We start from the raw sequence: 25,945 nt of genomic DNA, 5'->3' as shown, positions 1-25,945 counted from the left end.
ATGTAGTGTAAATAAAAAATGACCAGACTGGAACACCAAACAGAATAGATACCCAACCTATAACAAGCTGTAAGGTGGAGACTAGTTACACTAGGATTCTGGGGGGTAAAGGAGGGATATGTGGGAGACAAGCTGGGAACAGGAGTGGAGGGAGGACGACATTGGTGGTGGGAATGCCCTTCATTCATTGTCACTATGTACTGTAAATAATTCTGTGTAATGAACTTCAGTCACAATAAAAAAAAAAAGTAAAAAAAAATCAGTTCCTGGGTCCAGAGAGATATTACAATCAGCAGGATACTTGTTTTGCATGCTGTTGACCCAGGTTCAATTCCTGGTACTCCATATGGTCCACTGAGCCTTGGTGATTTCTGAGTACATAGACAGGAGTAATCCCTGAGCATCAAATGGGTGTGGCCAAAAAAACAAAACCAACAAACAAAAAATCCCAAGTCAACATTATTTTTAATGGTGAAAAATTGAAAGCATTTCCACTAAGGTCTGGCACAAGGCAAGGATGTCCACTATTTCTACTCTTATTCAACATAGATTTAGAAGTACTAGCAATAGCAATCAGACAAGGAAAGAAATCAAAGGAATTTAAATCGGAAAAGAGAAAGTCAAACTATCTCTATTTTCAGATGACATGATGATCTATATCAAAGACCCTAAAGAGTCCACAAAAAAGCTCCTAGAAACAATAAACCAACACAGTAAAGTGGCTAGCTACAAACTCAATACACAAAAGACAGTTGCATTCCTTTATACAAATGAAAACAGAGAAGAAAGAGATCAAAGAGTCCATCCCATTTAAAATAGGGTCCAAAATTATTAAGTACCTAGAAATCAACCTAACAAGAGAGGTAAGAGAATTATATTAAGAAAACTTCAAAACACTTCAGAAAAAAATTAAAGAAGATCTAAGGAAATGGAAGAACATTTCCTGCTTGTAGATAGGAAGAATCAATAGCATCAAAACGATCATGTTACCTAAAGTATTACATAAATCTCTATTCAAATTCAGACATCTTCAAGGACTTAGAACAAACAATTATGAAGTTTGCATGGGACAGCCAAACCAATAATGAGAAACAAGAAACTGGGAGGCATCTCATTACCTAATCTGAAGCTCTACTACAAAATCATAGTGATTAAAAAGCATGGTATTAGAACAAAGACAGATTTTCTGACCAATGGGTCAGAATAGAACATCCAATGTTAATCCCCCAAGCATATGGTCAACTAATCTCTGACAAAGGAGCCAAGAATATGAAATGGAACATAGACAATCTCTTCAACAAGTGGTGTTGGAATAATTGGACAACTATGTAAAGAAATTAAAGATTGATCCATATATCACACATTACATGAAAGTCAATTTAAAAGTGGATTAAACTCTCTCTCGAGCCTCTCTTGAGCTGGAAGCTAGCTCTAGCCGGCATGGGATTGGGGGAGACCCCATGTGGAAGGCCTTCTTCCTAACTTGGGTGCGCTGGGAGCCTTAATAGGCTCCCAGCCTTCCCCTCTTCTGCCCCCGGCCTCCAGGCCTTCTGGGATGGCAGCCCAGGCGGCCAGAAATGGTTGGTCCTAACTTGGGGTGTGCTGAGATTTGCTTGGTTGCGCTGTTTGTCATTAGCAATTTCTGACCACTCTGCATATGGAAAACCGCATGGGGGCTAGCGGCCCCGCGCGCACTGCTTGTATTAAGAGTATTCCTTATCTTTATGTTATGTTTTGTGTATCCAGAATGTCCATTTTATATTCTGCCCTTTTCCACACCCCTTCAAAGCTCATTTTTACTCCTTAACTCTCTCACTCAAACATCACTAACCCACATTACTCTTTTTAACTTCAGTATTGCACAATTCTAATCACAGACCAAAGCCGTGCATTGTGTGTAACAACCCTGAACTGTTTCAAAAGACAAAATGGACACGTATGTCTTTAGAATATTTTGTTTTTCCCTGACAACTACAAGTCTTACTAAATATTCTCTTATACAATGACGATTCTAACCACTTTTTATCTTCTCTTTATGAGCTGTTCAACAAGGAATTTTGGTGAAAGAGTCCCTCAGTTTAATGCTTATGATTGAACCATGTCATGGGGATTATTGGACTTGTTCTTATGTCCCCCATATGCACCAATAATGCCACGTGGCATTGTTCCTTTTTTGCATAGGCACATTAAAATGAGAAAATACTATATATACAAATAAGATCCTATCTAATAGAGATTGGAATACACAAATCTTGTAGTGCAAAGGGACCTTCCACCCTGAACATTGACATAATGACCTGGCACAGTCCTCAGAAGAAAGGGCATTTTCCATTCACCTCTGAACCAGGGAAGCCATCCATGAAACATCCAGGTTTGTCTATAACATCACCTGGAAGCAATCCTCTACCACGGAAGACCCTACCGCTGCTCAGACATCGTCCTGCTCAAAAGAGACTTCCCTTAACACTGAGAAGACTTAACAACAATGACCTGCTTCCAGGACAGGGCTTTCTGCATTGCCCTTTAATGGTGAGGTGAAATGAGAAGACGCTCCACATCATGACTTCAATGTAGGATATGCAGATTCCAGGATCTTTAATACAGAAACATGATACCAACAACAGAGACTGTGTGAAAAGTGTGTTGGCACTACGGACAATGTCTTGGATTGGACGATAACTTGCCTGGAGCCTAGAGTTGGTCTTATGCCAGGAAACTTCAGGGGTAAGATCTCTTTGTATTTAGGCCAAGGTTATTCCTTTCCATGCCTCTCATATTTTGGTGGGCCTATGCAAACAACAATTGCCACTCTAACACCATTTTTACTGTGCTCCTTTGACTCTAATCCTTAAAAAAAAAACCCACTTAAAATTTGAGGTTAACTTAAGCTAATATGCATGTACATGGAAATGTAAAAAATACTATGCCTCTAATGTTTAAGGAGTTACGTAAATTTTATGGCTTTAGATTGCCTTGTGCGCTGTTAAGAAATATTATAATGTGTTACAATCTGGGGACTTGAGGGACAAAGTAATTGTACATGAATTCTGTTTTATTTATCTTAATGTTCTTTGGCTGAAAGTTTAAAGTTAAGATATCAGCAAGGGAACTTCTGAGAATTATGTTATGGGTGATTGTCCTTCCACTGTAACTTTACCTTGTCCTCTTTCTTTGCATCTTTTGTTCTCATAATTCAAAATAAAAATATTTTAAAAAATTTTAAAAAAGTGGATTAAATATCTTGAGATTAGACCTAAATTCATAAAGTTCATGGAGAAAAACATAGGCAGAACACTCCAAGACTTGGACCTCAAAGAAGTCTTTATGATAGGATGCCAATGACAAGAGTTATAGCATCAAACTTAAATATATGGGACTACATTGAAGTAAAAAGTTTCTGTATGGCAAAAGAAACACGAACTAAAATTAGAAGGCAACTAACTAATTGGGAGAGAATTTTGGCACTCAACACATCAGGTGAAGGGTTGATTTCTAGGATATGCAAAGTACTCGCAAAGGTTAACACCACAAAACTCAAAAACCTCATCAAAAAATAGGGAGATATGAACAGGAACTTCTCAGAGGAGGACCAACAGATGGTCAACAGACACATAAAAAATGTTCATCATCACTTTCCTTAGGGAAATCCAAATCAACACAATAATGAGGTATCATCTTACACCAGTGAGGATGGTGCATATAAAAAATATCGAATAAACTGTTGGTAAGGATTTTCTGTTTCCAGAAAAGCAGATAATGGGAAATTTCTGTTTCCCTATAGAAAATAGTATGGAATGTTCTCACTAAACTCAAAATTGAGCTGCCATATGACCCAGAAATCCTTCTCTTGAGTATCTATCCCAAGGATAGAAAAACATTCATCCAAAAGAATGTATGCATATCGCCATTCATTGTGGCATAGCTAAGACTTGGAATCAACCTAGATGCCCAAAAAACAGATGAATAGATCATGAAGATATGTTCATATATATAGTGGAATACTACATAGCTGTAAGGAATTATGCCGCCATGAAATTTGCAACAACATGGATGGAAATTGAAGATATCATGCTAAATAAAGTAAGCCAGAAAAAGGATAAATGCAGAATGATATCACTTATATGTGGTATTTAGAACAACTGCACGAAGCGACACAATGGACTAATTGGTAGTTGTCCTGAACACCATTAACTCCAGAATATGACAAGGAAAAGAGAAGCAACTGAGTGGAAGAGGAAAAACATAACAACTCATATTCTCTTCTATACTACAAAAAGACCTGCAGCAAAAGATACAGATGTTTAGATTGAACATTTGTCCAATGATCTACTCTTTATAGATGTCTATAATAATGTTCTGATACTTTTATTCACATAAACTGGTGCAAAATACATTAAGCTATGAACTCCCATTACAATGCTTGCTATAAGAAGTTTTAATGGGGCCAAAGAGATAGCACAGCGGCAGGGCATTTGCTTTACACACAGCTGATCCAGGACAGATGGTGGTTTGAATCCCGGTATCCCAAATGGTCACCCATGCTTGCCAGGAGCGATTTCTGAGCACAGAGCCAGAAGTAACCCTTGAGTGCGCAAGATGCAACCCTCCCCCCCCCCAAAAAAAAAGCTTGAATGTCTTAATTTTACTATGTCTATAATAGCTCCTTGATCTTTCTGCCCATAGTGGTACTTGGAGATATAGGTTGGTTCCCCTAGTTCCACACTGCAATGCTATGCTATAATGTACTTAGAAGACAGTAATTAGAAGATTGAACCCGGATTGGCAAAAGCCTTGTATATCTCTGGCTCAAGTTAAAACCAGTTTTACTCTATTTTTTGTTCACAATAGAGTTTTCAATAATGCCCCTTATATATATATTTAATAAAGTTAACTTTATTTATATTTAGTTTTGAGGTCAGACCTGTTGAAGCTCAGGAATTATGCCTGAGTCAATGCGGAGGAAAGGGTCACTTTTTTTTTCTATACCTAGCAGTGCTCAAGGGTTACTCCTTCCTGGCTCTGCTCTCAGGAATCACTCCTAGCATTTCTCGAAGGACCATGTGGGATACTGAGAATCAAATCCAAGTCAGCTGCGTACAAGGCAAACTCCCTATTCTCTGTACCGCTTTCAGGAGGGTCACTTCTGATGTTGCCCAGGCATGAAATCTGGGCCTCCTGCATGCAAAGTATACACTCCAGCACACTGACCTATCTTCCAGCACTTAGAAAATTTATTTTCAAATCAATATTGGTAATATGCACCCTGGAAGCTATACTTAGAAAGAACATTACCCTCCACCTGTTACTCCCATTACAACCAGATTGGACCCCATGCTAATCTTCCATTTGCATTTCCCTTTTATTTCTATTTCTATTTCAAGACTATTTCATCACTTCTGATTCATCAAGGGCTATGATTCTCTTTGCCACAGCAAACAATTTCTTTGAACTTCCAAAACATTGAATACATGTAATTTATAGTATTTATCAATTTCTACCTTGGGTTTTTAGTTGCTTGTTGAAACTATATTTTCCCTTATTAGGTTTTAGGTAGATTCCCAGAAGTCAGAGACCTTGCTGTATGCACTTTGTACCCCCACGCTGGCAGTAACATATATGATCAACAAATGCTGAATGACTAAAATTCTTTTTTTTAATAATCCCTTTAAAATATAATCCACCCCTGTTTTTGAACCATACTTGTTATCCTCATAGTTTACTGTGCTGGCTCTTGCTCAGACATCTGGAAGTGCTCAAAGGAAATTTTGTGGTGCCAGGGATCAAAGTGGGGTTGGCAAGGCAAGGGCCCTACCTCTTGCTTTATCTTTTGGTTTTATATATATATTTGCAATGTTAGAGCTTGATCTCAGGACCTCACACATGTAAGGCAAGTGCTTTACCTATGGACTACAACCCTAGTTCAGGAGAATACATTTTTGTGATTTATAATTTCTTTCTTGCACACTTGCTACCACTTCCAGGAATATTCCTTTGGCTGTCCAACACAGTAATATGAAGAGTGATACATATTGATGATTCATCATACAGACATACTCCCATAAGTTCTGATTCTTTAAGTGTGTAAGTAGAAAGGAAAAACTGTTCAGAAACAGCAATGTCTCTTTGAAAAATTCTTCCACTCACTAAATGTTAAATTGTAAGCTAAGGATTTGGTTTTCATTGAGCCTTGTTTAAAAAAAATCTTTGTATCTGGATATAGATCAAAAGACTCAGTGCATACTTAGCATGCAGGAGGCTCAGGTTTGATTTCTGGTACTAAAGGTCCCCAGGACACCATTACGAACACCTCCCAGCACAGAGCTGAAAGTAGTCCCTGAATATGGCCAGGTATGATACAAAAATAAAAAAGAAGAAAAGCAAAAAAAATCATAGTAGGAATAGTGTCAGTATACTGGTTATACAGTTATAAATTGACCATATTTTAAAGTTTTTATATACAGACGTGATGAGGTTTCCTGTTTATAAAACACTTCTACAGGTATTATAATTATTCTAATAATTAATTTTCAGTAGATATCAATTTTTAGATAATATTTATGCATCCTCTATTTTTTAATTTATACATTTTATCTTATACATTACTGACCACTATTAAAACAATTATCTAAATATTCATCCAAGCAAATTTAAATCATATCTTTAATTGTTTCAGTATAATTTGTTTGTTTGTTTGGTTGGTTGGTTGGTTTTTGGGCCATACCCGTTTGATGCTCAGGGGTTACTCCTGGCTAAGCGCTCAGAAATTGCCCCTGGCTTGGGGGACCATATGGAACGCCGGGGGATAGAACCGCGGTCCTTCCTTGGCTAGCGCTTGCAAGGCAGACACCTTACCTCTAGCGCCACCTCACCGGCCCCTAATCGTTTCAGTATAATTTATGATTCATAGTTTTGTTTGGAGATGTTTTTGCTTTAATTTTTTAGCACCTAGTGGTGCTCTTTGTTCCTAATGGTACTCTGGAGATTATACAGTGCCTCTGATCAAACCAGGGGCTCCTGCATGCAAAGTTTGCCATCTAGCCCTTTGAGCTTTGTCACCAGCCCCATGATATATAAAGTTTTATTCCCCATTTTTTTTTGTCACTGTTATTTATTTATTTTTGGGTTTTGGGTCACACCTGGCGGCACTCAGAAATCTTCCCTGGCAGTCTGGGGGACCATATGGGATGCCAGGATTAGAATCACCATCTGTCTTGGATCAGCTGCGTGCAAGGCAAACCCCTTACACTGTGCTATCTCTCTGGTCCCATGTCATTGTTTATTTTTGTTTGTTTTTTTGGGGTTTTGTTGTTGTTGTTGTTGTTTTTTGGTCACACCCAGTGACGCTCAAGGGTTACTTCTGGCTCTGTGCTCGAAAATCACTCCTGCTTTGGGGACCATATGGGACGCCAGGGATCCAACCGAGGTCCGTCCTGGGTCAGCTGTGTGCAAGGTAAATGCCCTACCATTGTGCTATCTCTCTGGTCCCATGTCATTGTTATTTTTAATACTAAAATTGATAACAGTTTCTTTCATAAAATACTCCAATTCCATACACATACCACCACTCTCTGTATCCTTCCACAAATGTCTTAAGATACCATCCCATTGGCAAAATAATCTTTTTTGTTTTGTTATAGGGCCACACCAAGCAGTGCTCAGAGATTACTATTGGTTCTGCACTTAGGAATTATTACTGGCAGTGTATGCAGTATCATATGAAATGCCAGGGATTGAACCTGGGTTGGCTATATGAAAGTCAAGCACCCAACCCGCTAGTTTTTTAAATTTAGTTATTATAATTCCTAGTTTTTTAAACTTAGTTATTATAATTTGGGTAACATATTAATAACAGTGTTAATTCTTATGGTTTTCACATTAAAGCAGTTACCTTATTCAGAGAGCACTACTGATGATGATCGGAATCCAAGTGGGGTCAGACACATGCAAGGCAAGGTCTTACCCTCTGTGCCATCTCTCTGATTCTTAATTTACTTTAAAAAATCATACTTTAGATAGGTCCGGTCTTATTTATTTTTGGTTTGGGGCCAGTGCTGAGGGGCCACTCTTTTTTTTTTGTTGTTTGTTTGTTTATGGGCTATACTGGCAGCACTGAGGGGTTACTCCTGGCTCTGTACTCAGAAATCACCCCTAGCAGGTATGGGAGGCCATATGAGATGCCAGAGACGGAACTGGGGTCAATGGCGTGCAAGGCAAATGCCTTATTCGCTGTGCTCTTGCAGCTGCTCCTCAGGACTATTCTTTGCTCTGTAGTGCTGGGAATTGAACTTTGCTCCTCCACAGAGATGCATGCAAAGCAAGCACCTTACCATACATCTCTCCAGTCCTGGATATATATATGTAAGTATAATTTTTTCAAAATATTTTATATTTGGAATCAGAGCGATGGCACAGTGGTAGGGTGTTTGCTTTTCATGCAGCTGACCTGGGCTCTATCCCTGGCATCCCATATGGTCTTCTAAGCTTTGCCTCTGAGTGCATAGCTAGGAGTAACACCTGATTGCTGCCAGGTGTGGCCCAAAAAAGAACAAGAAAATGTTTCATAGTTCTGTAAAGATTGCTTCTGCAGATAAAAAGTCAGAGGGGAATTTTTATTTTCAATAACATTGTCACAGGTTATAACACTGATGTAATATGAAATGCAAAGTAAAACTTATGGTACAAATTAATCACTAATTAAAGGCATTTAAATGCCATTAAAACCCGGGAAGACAATCACACAATTACAACTTCAACATGAATAAAATGAACATCAGGACCTTACTCACTTTAAACGTTCCCCCTTGCTGACAAATTTGTTTCTGAAGCAGGCAGATTTGTTGAGCGATACTAAGGTGATGTGCTGCCATAATGTAAACTTCTTCCTGTATCTCTCTATTTTTGTGTTTTCTTCTAATCCAGTCTTGGGAAATACTGCTCAGAGAAAAGTGAGGAGGGAGACGTAGAGAAGATGACTTTCTGAAATTTCCTTTCAAAATCAGTGGGAAGGACATTCAAAAGAATCTGTCTGAACATAATCTGTTGTGAAGAAAAAGCATCACTGATTAGGATAAATGCTAGTTCCAAAGACAGGAAACAATTGAAGATGTACCTACCACCAGCTTCTCTCTCATCAAGCATAATGTATGAAATGGAATTTGGAAAAGATTATAAGTATCACACAATATGCTTGAAATGGGTGTGTGTGTGTGTGTGTGTGTGTGTGTGTGTGTGTGTGTGTGTGTTCGGGAGGGGGTATGCAAACCCCTTGATGCTCAGGAGACAGACAGGTGCTTGGTGGAATGGATGGGCAAGGAATCATGCAGGGGCAGAAATCATGCAGTGCCAGATCCAGCATCAGGGAGCAATCCATGCACTCACGCTCTTTTGAGCTAACTTCCTGACTCCATAGCAGTCTTCTGATTAAACAACAACAGCAACATCAACAACAGAACTTTTATCTATGAGAAAGAGTGGAAACAAAACAAAACAGGATGGAAACCCATAAAGTAAAAGAAAGGAATTGCACAACTCAAGTAGGAAGACAGAATGAACGGAATTGGAATGAATATCTATGAGGGCTTTAGAAACAGAAACTACAAACAAAACAAAACTAAACTAAACCCAGTGTCAGGCCTGAGCAGTGGGTAAGGCCTTACATAAACTTTACCTGGGTTCTATCTCTGACGCCCCATTTGGTCTTTTGAACACCACCAGTAGTAGTTTCTGAGTGTAGAGCCAGTAGTAACTCCTGAGCATCGCTGGGTATTGCCCCCAGTCAAATAAAAAATACAGTGTGGGATATGGGGTATTTGCTTTTTCCTTTGAAATGCTTCCTTTGATTGCCTTTAGTCTTCACAGTCACCCAATGGAGGCTGGGCGGGTTGGGGTGGGGTGTCCCGTGTGCCTTGAGGATGGGCTCTCACCAGGCTGCCTGGAAGAGGGTTCTGCCACTGAGCAGGGCATTGGGCTCTGTCACTCCCAGCTAGGCTGGCCACCAGCCAGGAGAGTCGCTGAAGCTCTCAGGAAAAGGGCCAGGACTTTTGGACTGACGTTGTTTGTATCAATGATACGGAATGAAATTCAAGTTTCTTTTCTTTTCGTTCAGATAAAAAAAAAATTAAGTTTTAGGGCCAGAGCGATAGCACAACGGTCAGGTGTTTGCTTTGCTCGCGGCCAACCGGGCACCGACTTGGGTTCCATCCCTAGCATTCTATACAGTTCCCAGAGCCTGCCAGGAGGAATCTGAGCACCGTCGGGCATGGCCTCCAAACCCAAATAAATATATATATATTTTTATAAAGTCCATTGTCTGAAAGTCATTTGAGTAATGCAACGATACACTTCACAGGAGATTGTTGCAGCATTTTTGAACTGGAAACGCCGTGATTTACAATCCAGTTCCCGGCAGGGTTTCATGCACACAATGTTCCAAAGCCACACACCCTCCACCAGTCTTCCCGTCCACCGCTACTCATTTCCCCCCATAACCCAATCTGAGTTTCTCTAGTCTAGGCAGTCTCTCTGGACCTCAATTTCCTCATCTGGGATACGGGCCCGCTTCGGTTTATTCGGTGGAATTTATTGATTACTATATGATGCAAAGCAGAAAAGGTTTCAGAGTTCTACTCTGGTGGTTAGTTATCAAGTGCCGCATTTGTCTAAAAATCTTAGCTGGTGTCACTTTCTAAAATAGTTTGGGGGGGGGGGACATCTTGGTCTATATAAAAAGGGAGCAGTGTAGATACAAGTTGGTTTTTATTCTTTTTATAAGCAAGTCAGACAACAAGCCCTCGTCTTCCCCATCCTGCCTTTCCCAAAAAGTTTCCAAAGGAAACAAAATCATCATACAAACAGAACAATGAAAAAGCAACCAGTAGGGGTTGAGGGAGTGAATGGAGAGAGAGATGGGGGCGTTTGCAAGAACTTTTCAGCTTGGACTCCAGAAGTAGTCAGCAGTAGGCTCCGGTCCTCAGTTCCTTGGGAAATCTCAACAGCCTGTACCCCGAAGCTGTGTAGGACACGGGGGTGGGGTGGAACAACCGAAGGCCTAGTGGGGGGACTGGGACCCTTTATTTCTTAATTTAATTTATTATTATTATTATTATTTTAATTTAAATTTTTAAAAATAAATCTACTTAATTACCATGATCACAGTTTGTAGTTGGACTTCAGTTATCCAAAAAGAAAAAAGAAAAAAGAACACCCCTCCTTCACCAGCGCAACATCCCCATCTCCATCACACCCCATCTCCCTCCTCTCCTAGCCTAAGAGCCTGGGACCCGTAGGTGAGGGGCGGGGCCCTCGGGGCGAGGGGAGGACCAGAGGAGCTAGGGGGCGTGGCCACGACGCCGGGGCGTGTCCGGGGGCGGGGCCTGGGAGGAGGTCGCGGCTGCGCACGCCACGTCTCCCTTGGCGAACGTCGCGAGGGGGCGGGCCCTCGGCGGGGCGAGATCTCTTCTCGCGAGAACCGGCGACGGCCGGCGGCGTGTCGGGGCGAGAACGTCGTAGGGGCGGGGAGAAGCGGCGGCGGCGGCGGCGGTGGCGTCGGGGCTACGCTACGCCACGCCACGCCACACAGGGCCGGGGGCGCCGGGAAGGCCGAGCGCGGAGTGGCGGGGCGGCGGTAGCGGCGGCGGCGGCGGGGCGAGCTGAGCGAGCGGGGAGCGCGGAGCCATGGCGGGGCAGCAGTTCCAGTACGACGACAGCGGCAACACCTTCTTCTACTTCCTCACGTCGTTCGTGGCGCTCATCGTCATCCCGGCCACTTACTACCTCTGGCCGCGGGACCAGAACGCCGGTGAGTGGCCGCCGCCGCCGCCGCCGCCGCCGCCGCCGCCTCGGAACGCGACGCCGCAGGCCCGCCCTCCGCTCCGGGCCTAGTGGCGCGCCGGGCCTCGGAGTCCGGCTTGGCGGCGCCTGGCCCTGCGTCGAGCAGCCTCCTGGTCTCTGCTTGTCACGCCGGGCTGCGATGGGGAGGACGCAGATCGGAAGGAAGGGAGGTCCGAGGGGGTCAGCCCCAAGAGCAGGTGTCCTGCGCCCCACGCCACGGTGCTCCCGCTCCAGACCCCCGCCCCGCGGGAGCTGTGGTTCCAGATGTTCCAGATGTTCCCGGCCCCGCCTGACCTGTGCGGCACGCAGAGCCCACTCTCCGCTTCCTTCCCTTCTGCCGTCCCCTCCTCTTCCTTTCCTCGCTCCCAGTTGCTTTCTTCTTTCTTTTCTTTTCTCTTTTCTCTGACACTTTTCTCTCATGCTTCGGAAGCATGTTGATATTTTTCCCGATTTAAAAATAAAAAAGCGGGGTTGTTCTCTTTTAGAGTTTTCTGTGTACGATGGGGAAAAAGTGCAAGTCTGAAGAAGGTAGGCTGTGTGTGCATCTTTGTCGGCAGCTGGGAGTTAGTCGAGCCGGTCCGTTTGCTTTACCTTCTACTTTTTTTTAGACATTAAACTCCCGTCTGATCAGAACATAGGAATTGTATTCTTTGGGAGGCCTTTGTTTCTTTCTGTTTTGGTCGTAGTGATTTTATTGCTTTGGGCTAGGACCTAGGGCAGGTCATATTCTTTCATGCTGGTGAAACTGCCAGGCTTGGTCGTGTTGCCAGTAATTAGGTTTTGAGCGACAACATTTAGGGAAAGCTTTGTTTCCCAAGTGCTGCACTTAACTTGCTGAAATAGCTTATTCAGTTTAGCGTGGGGATTTTTACCAGGGTATGTAGACTTTGAAGTGAATTGTTAAGTTTTGTGGCTTAGAACATGTTTTGCTTTAACAATATGTATGCTTTGTAAGATTTTCCCCTTACCTCTCCTTCCTTCCTTCCTTCCTTCCTTCCTTCCTTCCTTCCTTCCTTCCTTCCTTCCTTCCTTCCTTCCTTCCTTCCTTCCTTCCTTCCTTCCTTCCTCCCTCCCTCTTCCCTCCCCCTCTCCTTCCCTCCCTCCCTCCTTCCCTCCTTCTCTTGGGGTAGGATATCACAATCAACACTTGGTTGTGGTCCTTGCACATTAGGTTGTGGTGCCCCTTGGGGCTCACACAGCAGGTTGAGTTGTCCATAGCAGTACTCACTAGGGGTTCCACTTCTTTCCAGTTGTAGTTCTTGCATATGTGTTCACGAGGGATTGGGCTGTGTTATGACTTTTTCTGCTGTGGTGTCCAGGTACAGCCTGGTGTGATGCTCCCACAAAAAGGTCCTCCCACCCCTTGTTTGCTCTCTGGTAGTCACACTCCCATCCACAGTTCTTGAACAGCACAGTGCTTTCTAAGGGCTGCACCCTTTAACTGTAGTGCTTACGCATATCTGGTAACCTGAGGCTGAAAATTGTGAAGCTCTTGTTTGGTACATGCAAGTGGAACAGGGCATCTGATTCAGGACCAAGTGTTTTAGCCATGGAGCCACCTTGCAGCCCCCTCGTAAAATTCTTGCTATATAATGGTACTATACAAAGATTTCTTTTAGATTAATAATAACAAAGAATTTTATCTCTTGTGTCTTTGCTACGAAGTCTTTGGGTAATGTGTCAAAGTACTGGTCTAAATAGTTTTCTCCTTCAGATACCTGGGCAGGAGTGGCTCAGCAGTAAAGTACACGTCTTCCTTGTGTGTGAAGGATCCGATCTTAATCCCTGCGTCTGCTCCAAACAAAACATCAGGCCAACAAAATTTAGTTTTCCCTAACTAGAGCAGTGAGTAGAAAGAACGCTTGCTTTGCATGCAGTGAACTGGATTTGACCCCTGGCATCCCAATGGACCCTCTCAGCCCACCAGGAGTGATTCCTTGGCATGGCCAGATATGTCCCCCAAACAAAAAAAAAAAACCAATAAAATTGTTTGTGAAAATTGGATTTTGGATTGTTATGCTTTCTTGTTTAAAAATGTTTTTGATATTGGGATTAAAACATGGTCTTACTTGTACAAGGTGAACATTCTGCCACAGAGCCACATCCCTAGTTGCTTAGTGTGCCTTCTTTTCCTAAGTATATTTAAATTATATGAGTTCTTTGTACAGTGGTTGTGATAATATGTGACAAAGTTTTTTAAGTACCTCTCAGGAGGTACTTATGTCCTGTCAGTATTCATTCTTGTGATTGGACTTGACAGTTCCATACTCAGACTTGTCATTGCCTTCCTAAGCCACCAGGGCCATTCCTATTGGTGCTAGGGAATGATACGGTGATGGCTATTGAACTCAGGGTATGTTGCATGCAATGCCTGCTTTTCACCCCTTTCTGCTCTCTACCCCAAGTCAGTAGTAAGCCTTGAACATTGGGGGGTGTGACCCAGACAACTAAAACAAAACAAAACAAAACAAAAAAGATTCCTCTAGGGCAGGGCCACAAAATGTTGTATGGAGGGCCACAAATGGCCCGCGGGCCGCGAGTTTGAGACCCCTGCATTAAAGTCATCTGGGGACCACTATTCCCAGATTTAATTGGTGTGGAATGAGTGTTATATATTGTCTCCTTGAAGGCTTCCCATTTGATTGTAACTTACAGTTAGGCTTGAGAAGCTGCTGGAGATCTTCCTTTGCTGGCGTTTTTATGTTAGAGGTGGTATATTTATTTTGATATGTACACTTTACTAAAACAAAATTGTGATGTCTCAGCATTTTTGTTTAACAAATCTAAGAACTTACTGTAGAACAGTGTATATTGGGGACAGAGTGAGAGCACATCGGTAGGGCCTTTGCCTTGCACATGACTGATCTAGGATGGACCCAGGTTCCATTCTTGGCATCTCATATGAACCGCCGAGCCAGGAGCGATTTCTGAGCCTAAGTGCAGAGCCAGGAATAACCCCTGAGCGCCTCTGAGTGTGGCCCAAAACAAAAACAAACAAAATATAACAGTGTATATCAACCAGTATACTATACTTTGAGCTTCCAATCTTTTCCCTAAATATTGGAATTACAATAAATGTAATATTGTTTTGGGGCCAGAGCCGTGGCGTAAGTGGTAGGGCATTTGCCTTGCACGTTAACCTATTAAATCTTTACAATGATTTGGGGAATATTGCCATTCTAATGATGTTAATGCTCCCAAACCATTAACAGGATAGATATCTCCATTTCCTTGTGTCCTTTTATTTCTTGAAGCAATGTTTTATAGTTTTCTTTGTATAGACCTTCACTTCTTTTTTTTTTTGGTGTTTGGGCCACACTTGGTGACGATCAGGGGTTACTCCTGGCTATGCGCTCAGAAGTCGCTCCTGGCTTGGAGGACCATATGGGACGCTGGGGAGTTTGAACCGCGGTCCATCCTAGGTTAGCACTGGCAAGGCAGACACCTTACCTCTAGCGCCACCACGCCAGCCCCCACTTCCTTTTTTTTTTGGGTCATACCTGGTGGCATTCGGGTTACTCCTGGCTCTGTGCTCAGAAATTGCTCCTGGCTCAGGGAGCTCAGGGATATGGGATGCTGGGGATCTAACATGGGTCCTTCCTGGGTCAGCCGTGCAAGGCAAATGCCCTACTGCTGTGCTACCACCCACTATCTTTCACTTTTTAGTTGACACCGAAGTATTTGAATTTCTGTGAAACTATTGTGAATGGTATTGTGTGTTTCTTACTATCTATATCTTTATCATTATTTGTGTATAAGAAGGCCATTGATTTTTGTGTGTTAATTTTGTAGCCTGCCATTTTGCTATATGAATTTATTGTTTCTAGGAGCTTTTTGGTAGAGTATTTAGGATTTTCTAAGTATAATATCATGTCATCTGCAAACAGTGAGAGCTTGACTTCTTCCTTTCCTATCTGGATGTCCTTGATATCTTTTTCTTGCCTAATTGCTATGGAAAGTACTTCCAGTACTACATTGAATAGGAGCGGTGTGAGGGAACAGGTTTGACTTGTCTTTGCTCTTTTTTAAACATTGTACAAGTGCATTGAGTTTGGAATGTAAATTCATTTATAGAGCTTAGTAGAATATTAAGAAAACTTTAAATTTTCTTAATTATACTCATTTTCAATAATTTCTCATTCTCAATAATTGCCTCATTTTCTAGGGCTAATAACCTGCTCTACCTACCAATTGTTTATGAGAAGAATAAGTACTTATACTTGCAAAACTAACCAGACTGTAGAAATGACTTCATATAGCAAGTATTTATAGAACATTGAGTTTGTGCTTCATGAATTCAGTTTTATAAAGATAATTTTTGTATAACTTTCTTCTTAATAAGTTGCATGTTTCAGAAGAGCACAGAGGAACAGAATGAAAATTGCTTGAATGCTTTTATCCAAATTATCCAAAGGTTATTCAACAGTTTGGTTGAATTTTGCCTTTTTCCTTGGGGGGCCAGTAGATCCCACTTTCCTGTGCTGTCTGGAACAAGTAAAGGTTCATACTCTTCAGTTTTACAGCTCCTTAACATATATTTATAGCCTCAAGGTTGGCAGTGTGAAAGAACTTAGAATCAGTGCTTTGAGATAGACATTTGTATTATTTCAGTTTTAATAATTAAAAAAAAAAACCTTGAAGAAAACAATAAGTTACTGAGAATCATATATGTAGTGGTTTTGGAGTTGTCTCTTACATTAAAACTTTTCTTGTTTTTTTTTGGGGGGGGGGCAGTCACACCCGGCAGCCCTCTAGGGTTACTTCTGGCTCCATGCTCAGAAATCGCTCCTGGCAGGCTCGGGGGACCATATGGGATGCTGGGATTCGAACCACCTTCCTTCTGCATGCAAGGCAAATGCCTTACCTCCATGCTAGCTCTCCGGCCCCACATTAAAACTTCTCATGCTAACCACTATTCTATACTGCTTTCTGCAATTATTATTTAATGGCATAAAGATACTAAATTGACAAATGGAAGGCATTGTAAAACACAGGGAGGAGCAAATGTTCTGTTTTGGGATTTGAGGCATTGTTTTATGCATACATGGTGATTTGAGGTAGGCTTTAAAAGCTTAAGTGGGAGAAGGGCTTTCTGAATGTGGAGGAAAGCATATTCAGGAGAGCAGAATGTTCAGCACATGTTAAAGATTTGAATATAATTTGGGGCTTAAGAGCAAGCTAGCCATTTTAGGAAATCTGTCTTATCCTTGAAGTAAAATTTGGGGTTTTCAAGTAGAAGAATGACATCTTCCATTTTGGTTTTGTGCAGCATTGTATGGAGAATAGTTTGTTGGCTCTAGGTGCATAAGAGATGGTGAATGGATGTGGAAATTTTAGATGGTCGAGTTTGTTTTTAGAGACTTACTAGTTTATTGGAATGTAGGGGAATGACAAATTGGAAAGCACTAGGATAGCTTAGGCTATTAATGGACTCAGTGCTAGAGTTGTAAAAGAGAGTAGAGAACAGATTTTGAATTTTCACTCATTGTAGCCTTTATTTTACTTAAAAGCTGTTTGGAAGATGGGGACATAGTTCAGTGGTAGGACACTTCTCTTGCATATGTGAGACCCTGGCACTGCTGATGAAAAAAAAGTAGCAATGTTACTTGGTGATTGGTCCAGCAACAATCCATTCACCTTTATTAGTTTTGGGACTGAGTGCAGGGAAAGTGATAAGATGAACATTTTAATTTAAAATGAAATATTCGAGGGGCTAGAGTAACTCGGGTCAGCAACCTGCTGCTCCAGAGCCTCATGAGGCTCTTTTGAAGTTTTGCCCTGGCTCTTTCGGAGCTTTGTGGTGGCTTGGAGAGCAGGGCCAGGGCCAAAAGCAGCGGGGCGGGGAGCAGTATCCCTTACCTCCGCTGCATATCAATGCTCTGTGTGGCAAAATCTCATTAAACAGGTAAATTAAATATTTTAATTGGCTATTAATTTGCACAATATACTTTACATTGTTACGTGAAAAAAGTTCTTTTTGTCTTCAGATAGCTAACTGCACGATCATGTATATAGCATTAAGATAGGAAACGGAGCCAGAGAGATAGCACAGAGTTTGCCTTGCAAGCAGCTGACCCAGGACCCAAGGTGGTTGGTTCGAATGCCGGTGTCCCATATGATTCCCCCGTGCCTGCCAGAGCTATTTCTAAGCAGATAACCAGAAGTAACCCCTGAGCACCATCGGGTGTGGCCCAAAAACCAAAAAAAGAAAAGAAAAAATAAGAAAAATGTATGCAATGCTATATATGTTTTAAAAGTCACGATGGTTTTGCAGCTCCCAGGTTTTTTTTTTTTTTTTTCCTTCGAAAGGAGTCCAAGTGGCTCTTTATGTCTTTTTGTTTTTGTTTTTGGGTCACACCCATTTGACACTGAGTTTATTCAGCCAGGTTATTCTTGGCTATGTGCTCAGAAATCGCTCCTGGCTTGGGGGGACCATATGGGACGCCTGGGGATAGAACCGTGGTCTGTTCTAGGCTAGCGCTTGCAAGGCAGACACCTTACCTCTACTACTACCACTTTGGCCCCCTCGGTATTACTCTTATAAGATTTATTACCACAGTGTGTCATCTTCAGATTCATCCGGAGCACTCTTAATTCTCATCTTTTGGAAGTTTTTGACAACTACTTTACATGGCATAAGATCCCAACTTTTTCTGTTTTGTTCTTGGTGTTGGAACCTTACCAGTGGTGTTCAGGCACTACTCCTGGCTCTGTTCAATTATTCCTCTTGGCAGAGTTTGTGCCATTATCCAATGTCATGGTTGAACACAAACTTGTTGTATGCAGAGCATGTTTTTCAGCCTAGCAAACTTTCTGGCCACAGATTTCTTAAAAATTAAATTTCTTTATTTTAGACACTGTGGTTTACAGAGTTATTTTTCATAATACATTTATTTCTTGCATTCAGTCAATCCCTCCTCCGGTCAGCAGTTTCCCAACCTCCCCAAAGCCTTGGCAGGTAGGAATAATTTATGCAATCGGAATTGATGGGGCATCACACGACCACTTATGTACCCACCTAGTCCACAAATTTGAGAATCTACAGTGCCGGGCTGGAAACTAATATGGTGATAGGATGATTTTTAGTGGCTCTCTTAAGGCCACCAGTGTGATCATCTGGCTGCGAGGCTGGTGTGCCCTTGAGTTTTTCCTGCTAATTGGGCCTCTCTTTTCTGCATTGCTCACTTGCACAGACATTGATCATAAAATTTTTATATAAAACTTAATAGCTTAAAATGTCTCCATGTTGATAAAGGAGTTAGATACCCAGATTTCAGGAAACTCAGTTTCAAGCAAATGCTGACTTGTTTTAATTAACATGAGAAAGTAAAAAAAAAAATAAAAGAATCATAAAAGTAGTAGGAGCAAAGCAAAGAATCATATGAAGGAACCCCCTGAAGATTATCAGTTGATTTCCCTTTTCTCCTTAAAAAAAAAACCTCATTTTAATTTGAAGTAAACCAGATTTTATTTGGAGGTATTGAGGAAGGGGAGAGAGAGGATAAGAATAACGAGTAACTTTTTCAAGAGAGAGCCCCCCCCCCCCATACAACCCAGCATGAAAGTAGGAAAGTACACATCTCAGGAGGGGAGATGTTGGCTATGTGCTCAGGTATCATGTACCCAGGCAGCACATGTGACTCCTTTTCTCTTTTTGTTTTTGAGCCACTCCTGGCAGTAATACTGTATTAATACTGTAAGTAAACTAAATATTGCAGCATACTTTTTTGGGGGAAGGGGGTTCATACCTAGTGATGCTCAGGGTTTATTCCTGGCTCTGTGTTCAGGGATAGCTACTGGTGGTGTTGGGGACTGAATCTTCATCAGCCATGTGTATATTAAGAGCCCAACATGCTGTATTATCTCTCCAGCCAGAAATGTTGATTTTTATGTAATCAACCCCTTACCATTCTCTTTGTTGTTTGGTGGGTTGCACCACCCTTTATTTAGTGGCAAAGATCACACACATTTGTGGTGCTGGGGGGATGTTGACAGTGTGGGTAGGTGCTGGGGTTTGAACCTGTGCCCTCATGTTATCAAGGCAGGTACTTTACTATTCTTTACTGTTCTTTTTGGGCCACATCTAGCGCCACTCAGGGATTACTCTTGACTGCGCTCAGCAATTGCTCCTGACAGGTTCTGAGTTCCACATGGGATGCCAGGAATCAAACCCGTTCTGTCCCTGGTTGGCATGTGCAAGGCAAATTCCCTACTACTGTGCTATCTCTCCGGCCCCAGGTGCTTCACTGTTGATCATGGAATTGTTTGTTTTCCTTTTTTTTTTGTTTTGGGTTACACCCAGCAGTGCTCAAGAGTTACTCCTGGCTCTATGCTTAGAAATTGCTCCTGGCAGGCTGGGGGGGGTGGGGGGAACGGGACGGGACGGGACGGGACGGACGGGACCATATGGGATGCCGGGATTTGAACCACAGTCCTGCATGCAAGGCAAACGTCCTACCTCCATGCTATCTCTCAGATCCCTGTTTTTTTTTTTCTTTATCTTCCTTTTTTTTTTTTTTTTTTTTTTTAATTTCCTGTAAAGTTTCCTCGCAAATCTTGGCCAACTGAACTGGGAGTTTCTTTTGAGGGCCCAAGAATGCTCTGCTGCTTGAGCTTGTGAGGGTCACCCAGGCCACCTTGGCTATAATTTCAGTGACCATGTGGTCTTAGGGATCTAATTGGTTTTGGCTACATTACTTTGTTAAGACAAATGGTGTTGAGGGGGGGAGGGGGAGAGAGGAGAGAGATGAGAGAGACCAGAGAGATATCTCCATGCTGCTCAGGGAACTATAGTCTTTAGGTGTTGCTTTTTTCTTTTGTTTTTGTTTGTGGACTTTTGCTTAGGGCTTACTCCTGCCTTTGTGTTTAGGGTGCATTCCTGGCAATGCTCAGGCGACCTGTTGTACTGCTCTGGAATTCAAACCAGTATCACCTGCTTGCTAGGAAATTGCCTTGTCCCTTGCCCTATCTTTCCAGCCTTTGAACTTTAGATTGTAAAGGGGTGTTAAGAGTTCTTAAAGTTTGGGTTATTTTAAAAATAGTTGCTCTGGGGCCCGGAGAGATAGCACAGCGGTGTTTGCCTTGCAGGCAGCCGATCCAGGACCAAAGGTGGTTGGTTCGAATCCCGGTGTCCCACATGGTCCCCCGTGCCTGCCAGGAGCTATTTCTGAGTACACAGCCAGGAGTAACCCCTGAGCGCCGCTGGGTGTGACCCCCAAAAAAAAAAATAGTTGCTCTGTGTTCTATTCTGCCAGAGGGTAAACTTAAATCTTGCACTTAAGTCCTACACATGAAAGGAAGCCAGCTGGGAATTTGGCAGCATGAACTAAACTACAACATTGATTTCATTCACTTACTTATTTTTGGAATTTTTGGACCACACCCAACAATGTTCAAGGTCTATTCCTGGCTCTGTGTTCAGGAGTGATCCTTGGCAATGTTCAGGAGACCATATGTGGTGCCAGGTATCAAACCAGGGTTGCCTACATGCAACAGAAGTGCCTTAATCCCGATACTTTTTCTTTTACCCTGTACAATATCATTTTGCCTTGGTAGAAGTGACATCAGACACTAGAATAATAACTGATTAAATAAAATTGCTTATGTTAAAGGTATAATTGCATATTTGATTCTGAAGAAACTGAAAAATGGAGATGAGTTCATTTTTATTTACTCAGATCTTTGTTCTTTTAATCATCCTTTTATTGAGACATGTAGACTATTAGTATTGATCCTGTTTTAAAAAATGTTTCAAGGCTACATTCTTTAAAATTTAATATTTTTTAGTATTTTTAAATTAAATTGTGTCTCAAGTCCTTCAAAGTTGTATTCCAGACAGTGAATTAGGGCCATTCCCACCACCAGAGTTCACATTTCTCCACCAAAGTTTCTAGCATGCCTCCCATACCTTCACCCCCCTGTTCTACCAGTGTAACAGGTCCCTTTTGTATATAGCTTGTTATAGTTTGGGTCTCTTAATTCTATTATTCTATTCTATTGTTGTTGACTTTGGCTTGGGTATTTAGTTCTGACCTTTTTTTTTCACCCAATGCACCTGACACCACTTGTCCCCTGGGTCCCCTCCACTTTTTTTTTCTTTTCTCAATTTGTAGAAAGATGTAGAAATATGAGGTAAAACAAAGTAATTCCTGTCCCAAGGTTCTATGAAAAAGGTGGGAGACTTGATTTAGAAGATAATACATTTTTTTTAAAAAAGGTTTGTGTGGGGCAGGTTTTTTGTTTGTTTGTTTGTTTGTTTTTGTATAGGCACAGCTATGGTTGGGGATAGTAGAAAGGAAATACCCTCGGCCTAAAAATAATCGCGTTGTCTCTACCCACAAAGCATATTGTCATAAGACCAACTGTAGGCCCGGGCATACTAATTGTCCAACTCCATGGTTTTCCTTCATGGTCCCAGGAAAAGTTATACTCAATAGCGGTTCTTGTAGTCAGGCTTGTATAATTAGAGATCTTGGTTTCAAAGCAGGATTTTTGCCTGGCATGTGATCCTCAGGGTTCTGTCCTCGGTACCCCATATGGTTCCTCCCCGTCCTGTAGCACTACCTGAAATGATTCCTGAGCATAGGAGTAAGCCTTGAGCACTGCTGGATGTAGTCCCAAAAAAACAAGCAAAAAAGTTTCATATATATTTACTCATTTCATATTTACTCTATGTTCATATATGATGTATGCATAATCATATACATTTATATATGGTTGTATACTGATATTTGTTCACATATATTTCATATATACTCATGTAAGCTCCATATATACTCATGTGTATGTATATATATATATATAATATCAAACTTAATTGAGAAATGTTACACTGTCAGTATCTTATTTTGAAGGGCTTTGTTCATTTTCTTAAAAAGGTATCCCTTGGGCCTGGAGAGAGAGCACAGCGGCATTTGCCTTGCAATCAGCCGATCCAGGACCTAAGGTGGTTGGTTGGAATCCCGGTGTCCCATGTTGTCCCCCGTGCCTGCCAGGAGCTATTTCTGAGCAGACAACCAGGAGTAACCCCTGAGCACCACCGGGTGTGGCCCAAAAACCAAAAAAAAAAAAAAGTATCCCTTACAATTTGAAATTGTGTTATACAGATTAAAGTTTTCTCAAATTCAGATCTTTTCTGCATTTAGATTTTTTGCCTATTTAGTAGTTAGTAACTGAGCATTTATTATTTAGCCTTTTGAGGCAGCAGATAATACAACGATGAATGCAGATATAAATATAGTCTTGTTTTGATAGTGTTTATAATCTGAGTGGATGGGAGGAATAAGTCAGTGTATAATGACTAATTATATCCAAAGTACTATCCATTGTAACAGAACTAAGGCTATGCCTAATTGATATCTTTTATTTATTTATTTTTGGTTTGGGGGCCACACCTGGTGATGTTCAGGGGTTACTCCTGGCTTGGGGGACTATATGGGATGCCGGGGATTGAACCAGGATTTGTCCTGGGTCATCTGCATGCAAGGCAAATGCCCTGCTGCTGTGCTATCGCTCCAGCCCTCTTTTATTTATAAAAAAATTTTTTGGTTACACCCATTCTTCTCAGCGGTTACTCCTGGCTCTGCATTTAGGAATTATTCCTCACAGGGCTCAGGACCATATGTGATGCGAGGATCGAACCTGGCTTGGCCACGTGCAAGGCAAGCACCCTACCCACTGTACTTTATCTCTAGTCCCTAGATATCTTTTTGAAAAACATTTTTATTGAGATCCTGAGATTTACAGTACTGTTAATTATACTTTTCATGCACACATCATTCAGACCCAATCCAATAGATCTTATATACTCATATGACTTGTTCCTTTCTCCTAGTCTACTTTGTCGGAGTCCTCTCTACCTCACGTTAATTCAGCTATTTCTTCAGTTGTTGAGGCAAGAAGTCTTAGTATGAATTTTATTTTTGGTACATTTGTTCTTGTTCATTTCTTCTCTTTGTATTTTACTGAAAAGATAGGAGAAACTGGGGAAATAGCTTAATGATAAAATACTTGCCTTTCAGAGGCTCTAATTTTGATTTTGGGCACTGAAAAAAATAAACTCTAAACATGATAGGAAATGGGGATCATCCTGTATGGGCCAAAGGACTGGTATACATGCTTTGTATGCCCAAAGCTCCAGATCTGAGTCCCAGGTACTGTATGCTTTTCCAAATACTGCTAGGAATGATCCCACCCTCCTTTCTCCAAGTCAGGAAAAACTGGAAGGACTTTTTTGGTGACATTTATTTTGACTTTGATCTTTCACACAAACATTTGGGATGTGTATCAAGAATATTTAACATGGTAGAAATCTAAATGCCACTGTAGAACTATATACCTTTTGGTGTACTTATTGATGGAACATTTTAACTTGAAAGAGTTATGCAATCTTCGTGATTGCTCTCTATTTAATAAAACAATACATGATCTTTAGGCTTTAGTTTATTTTTAAAATAACTAAACTGTTGAATTGCATATTATTCCTGGCTTAAGATATATCTTTTATGGGAGCTACAGAGATAGTACAGTTGGTAGGGTGCTTGCCTTGTACAAGGCTGGCCCTGTTTTAACCCTTGGTATCCCATCTGGTCCCTCAGAACCATCAAGAATTATTCCTGAGTGCAAAGTCACGAATAATTCGTGAACATTGCCAATGTGGCACGAAACAACAAACAGTATCTTTTGTTGTAATTCCTAATATGTCAAATTATTTTCATGTCTGAAGTGTTTAATAAATGTATAATAATGTTTTTAAAGTATTTTGATTCTTTCTATAGAAGATGGAAAGAATAATTTCTCATAAGTTACTGACATGGGCTGGAGAGATAGCACAGCAGTAGGACATTTGCCTTGCACACAGCCAATCCAGAACAGATGGTGGTTTAAATCCCGACATCCCATATGGTCCCCTGTGCCTGCCAGGATCGATTTCTTCATGCAGAGCCAGGAGTAGCCTGAGTGCCTCCGGGTGTGACTCAAAAACCAAAAACAATGAAAAGTTACTGACATGACTAAATACTTTTGTTCATATGAAGTTTTACATTTTTTATTAGAAGTATTTAATTCCACATTAAAAAGGGTTGTTGGGTACCTGAGTGAAACTTTTCAGATAAATTTTTTGTTTGTTTATTCATTGTTTTTTTGGGCCACACTGGTGATGCTTAGGGGTTACTCCCAGCTAAGTGCTCAGAAATTGCTCCTGCTTGGGGGACCATATGGGATGCCAGGGGATTGAACCATGGTCCCTCCTAGGCTAGTGTGCGCAAAGCAAATGCCTTACTGCTTGCGTCACTGCTCCGGCCCCAGGTAAATTCTTTGAAGTGGCAAAAACTTAACCTATCTTATGACATTTTGTTTTTTTTTTTTTGAGGGGGGCCACACCCAGTGACACGTGGGTTACTCCTGGGATTACGCTCAGGAATCCCTTCTGGCTTGGGGACCATATGGGACGCTGGGGGATTGAACTGGGGTCCGTCCTAGGTCAGCTGCGTGCAAGGCAAGCACCCTACCACTTCACCATTGCTCTAGCCCAATATCTTATGAAATATTTTAAAGTGCACATAAATTGGTGTTGTTTTCACACGAAGTCAATAAAATAGTAACAGGTTAATGAAGGTTAATAAGGTAATACTCTGGTTTGGTTTACTTATTTGACATAACTAATTTTTCTTTTCTGACAGAGCAAATTCGATTGAAGAATATCAGAAAAGTATATGGAAGATGCATGTGGTATCGTTTACGGTTGTTAAAACCCCAGCCAAATATTATTCCTACAGTAAAGTAAGTAATTGGTTTCAATTAACAAGCATATTTAGTACTTAACTCTTTCCTATGTATTATTGAAAATAGAGATATAATACATAAATGAGTAAAACAGGTCTCTAGAGAAATTGTAGACTTAAAGTAGGGTAAGCTGTGATTAGTAAATTGAGCCCTTTCTCTACAGAATGGGATTGTAAATTCAGGGTGGAGAATGTGCTTCTGATTTAGGAGAGAAATAGTACTCAGATTTTGAAAGAAGACCATATGCATATTGTTAGAATTTGACTTTATTTTAAAGACTGGTGTATCAAAAGATCATAGTGGTGGCCAAGTTTGCATTTTATGATGTCAGCTA

General features: G+C 41.3%; 1 protein-coding gene across 1 annotated transcript in view; it reads left to right on the top strand.

The window, feature by feature from the left end:
- Positions 1-11,641: 11,641 nt before the first annotated feature.
- SEC63 (SEC63 homolog, protein translocation regulator) overlaps positions 11,642-25,945 on the top strand; it is a 66,013-nt gene continuing 51,709 nt past the window's right edge. Inside the window, exons 1-2 of the mRNA XM_049771173.1 lie at positions 11,642-11,797; positions 25,509-25,608. Of these exons, the coding sequence (XP_049627130.1) occupies positions 11,674-11,797; positions 25,509-25,608 (224 nt within the window). The 5' untranslated portion in view covers positions 11,642-11,673. The remainder of the gene's footprint in view (positions 11,798-25,508; positions 25,609-25,945) is intronic.

This window comes from Suncus etruscus, chromosome 4 (assembly GCF_024139225.1).
Source record: "Suncus etruscus isolate mSunEtr1 chromosome 4, mSunEtr1.pri.cur, whole genome shotgun sequence".
NCBI classification, from domain to species: Eukaryota; Metazoa; Chordata; class Mammalia; order Eulipotyphla; family Soricidae; genus Suncus; species Suncus etruscus.
This window is presented reverse-complemented; position numbering and strand designations above follow the sequence as displayed.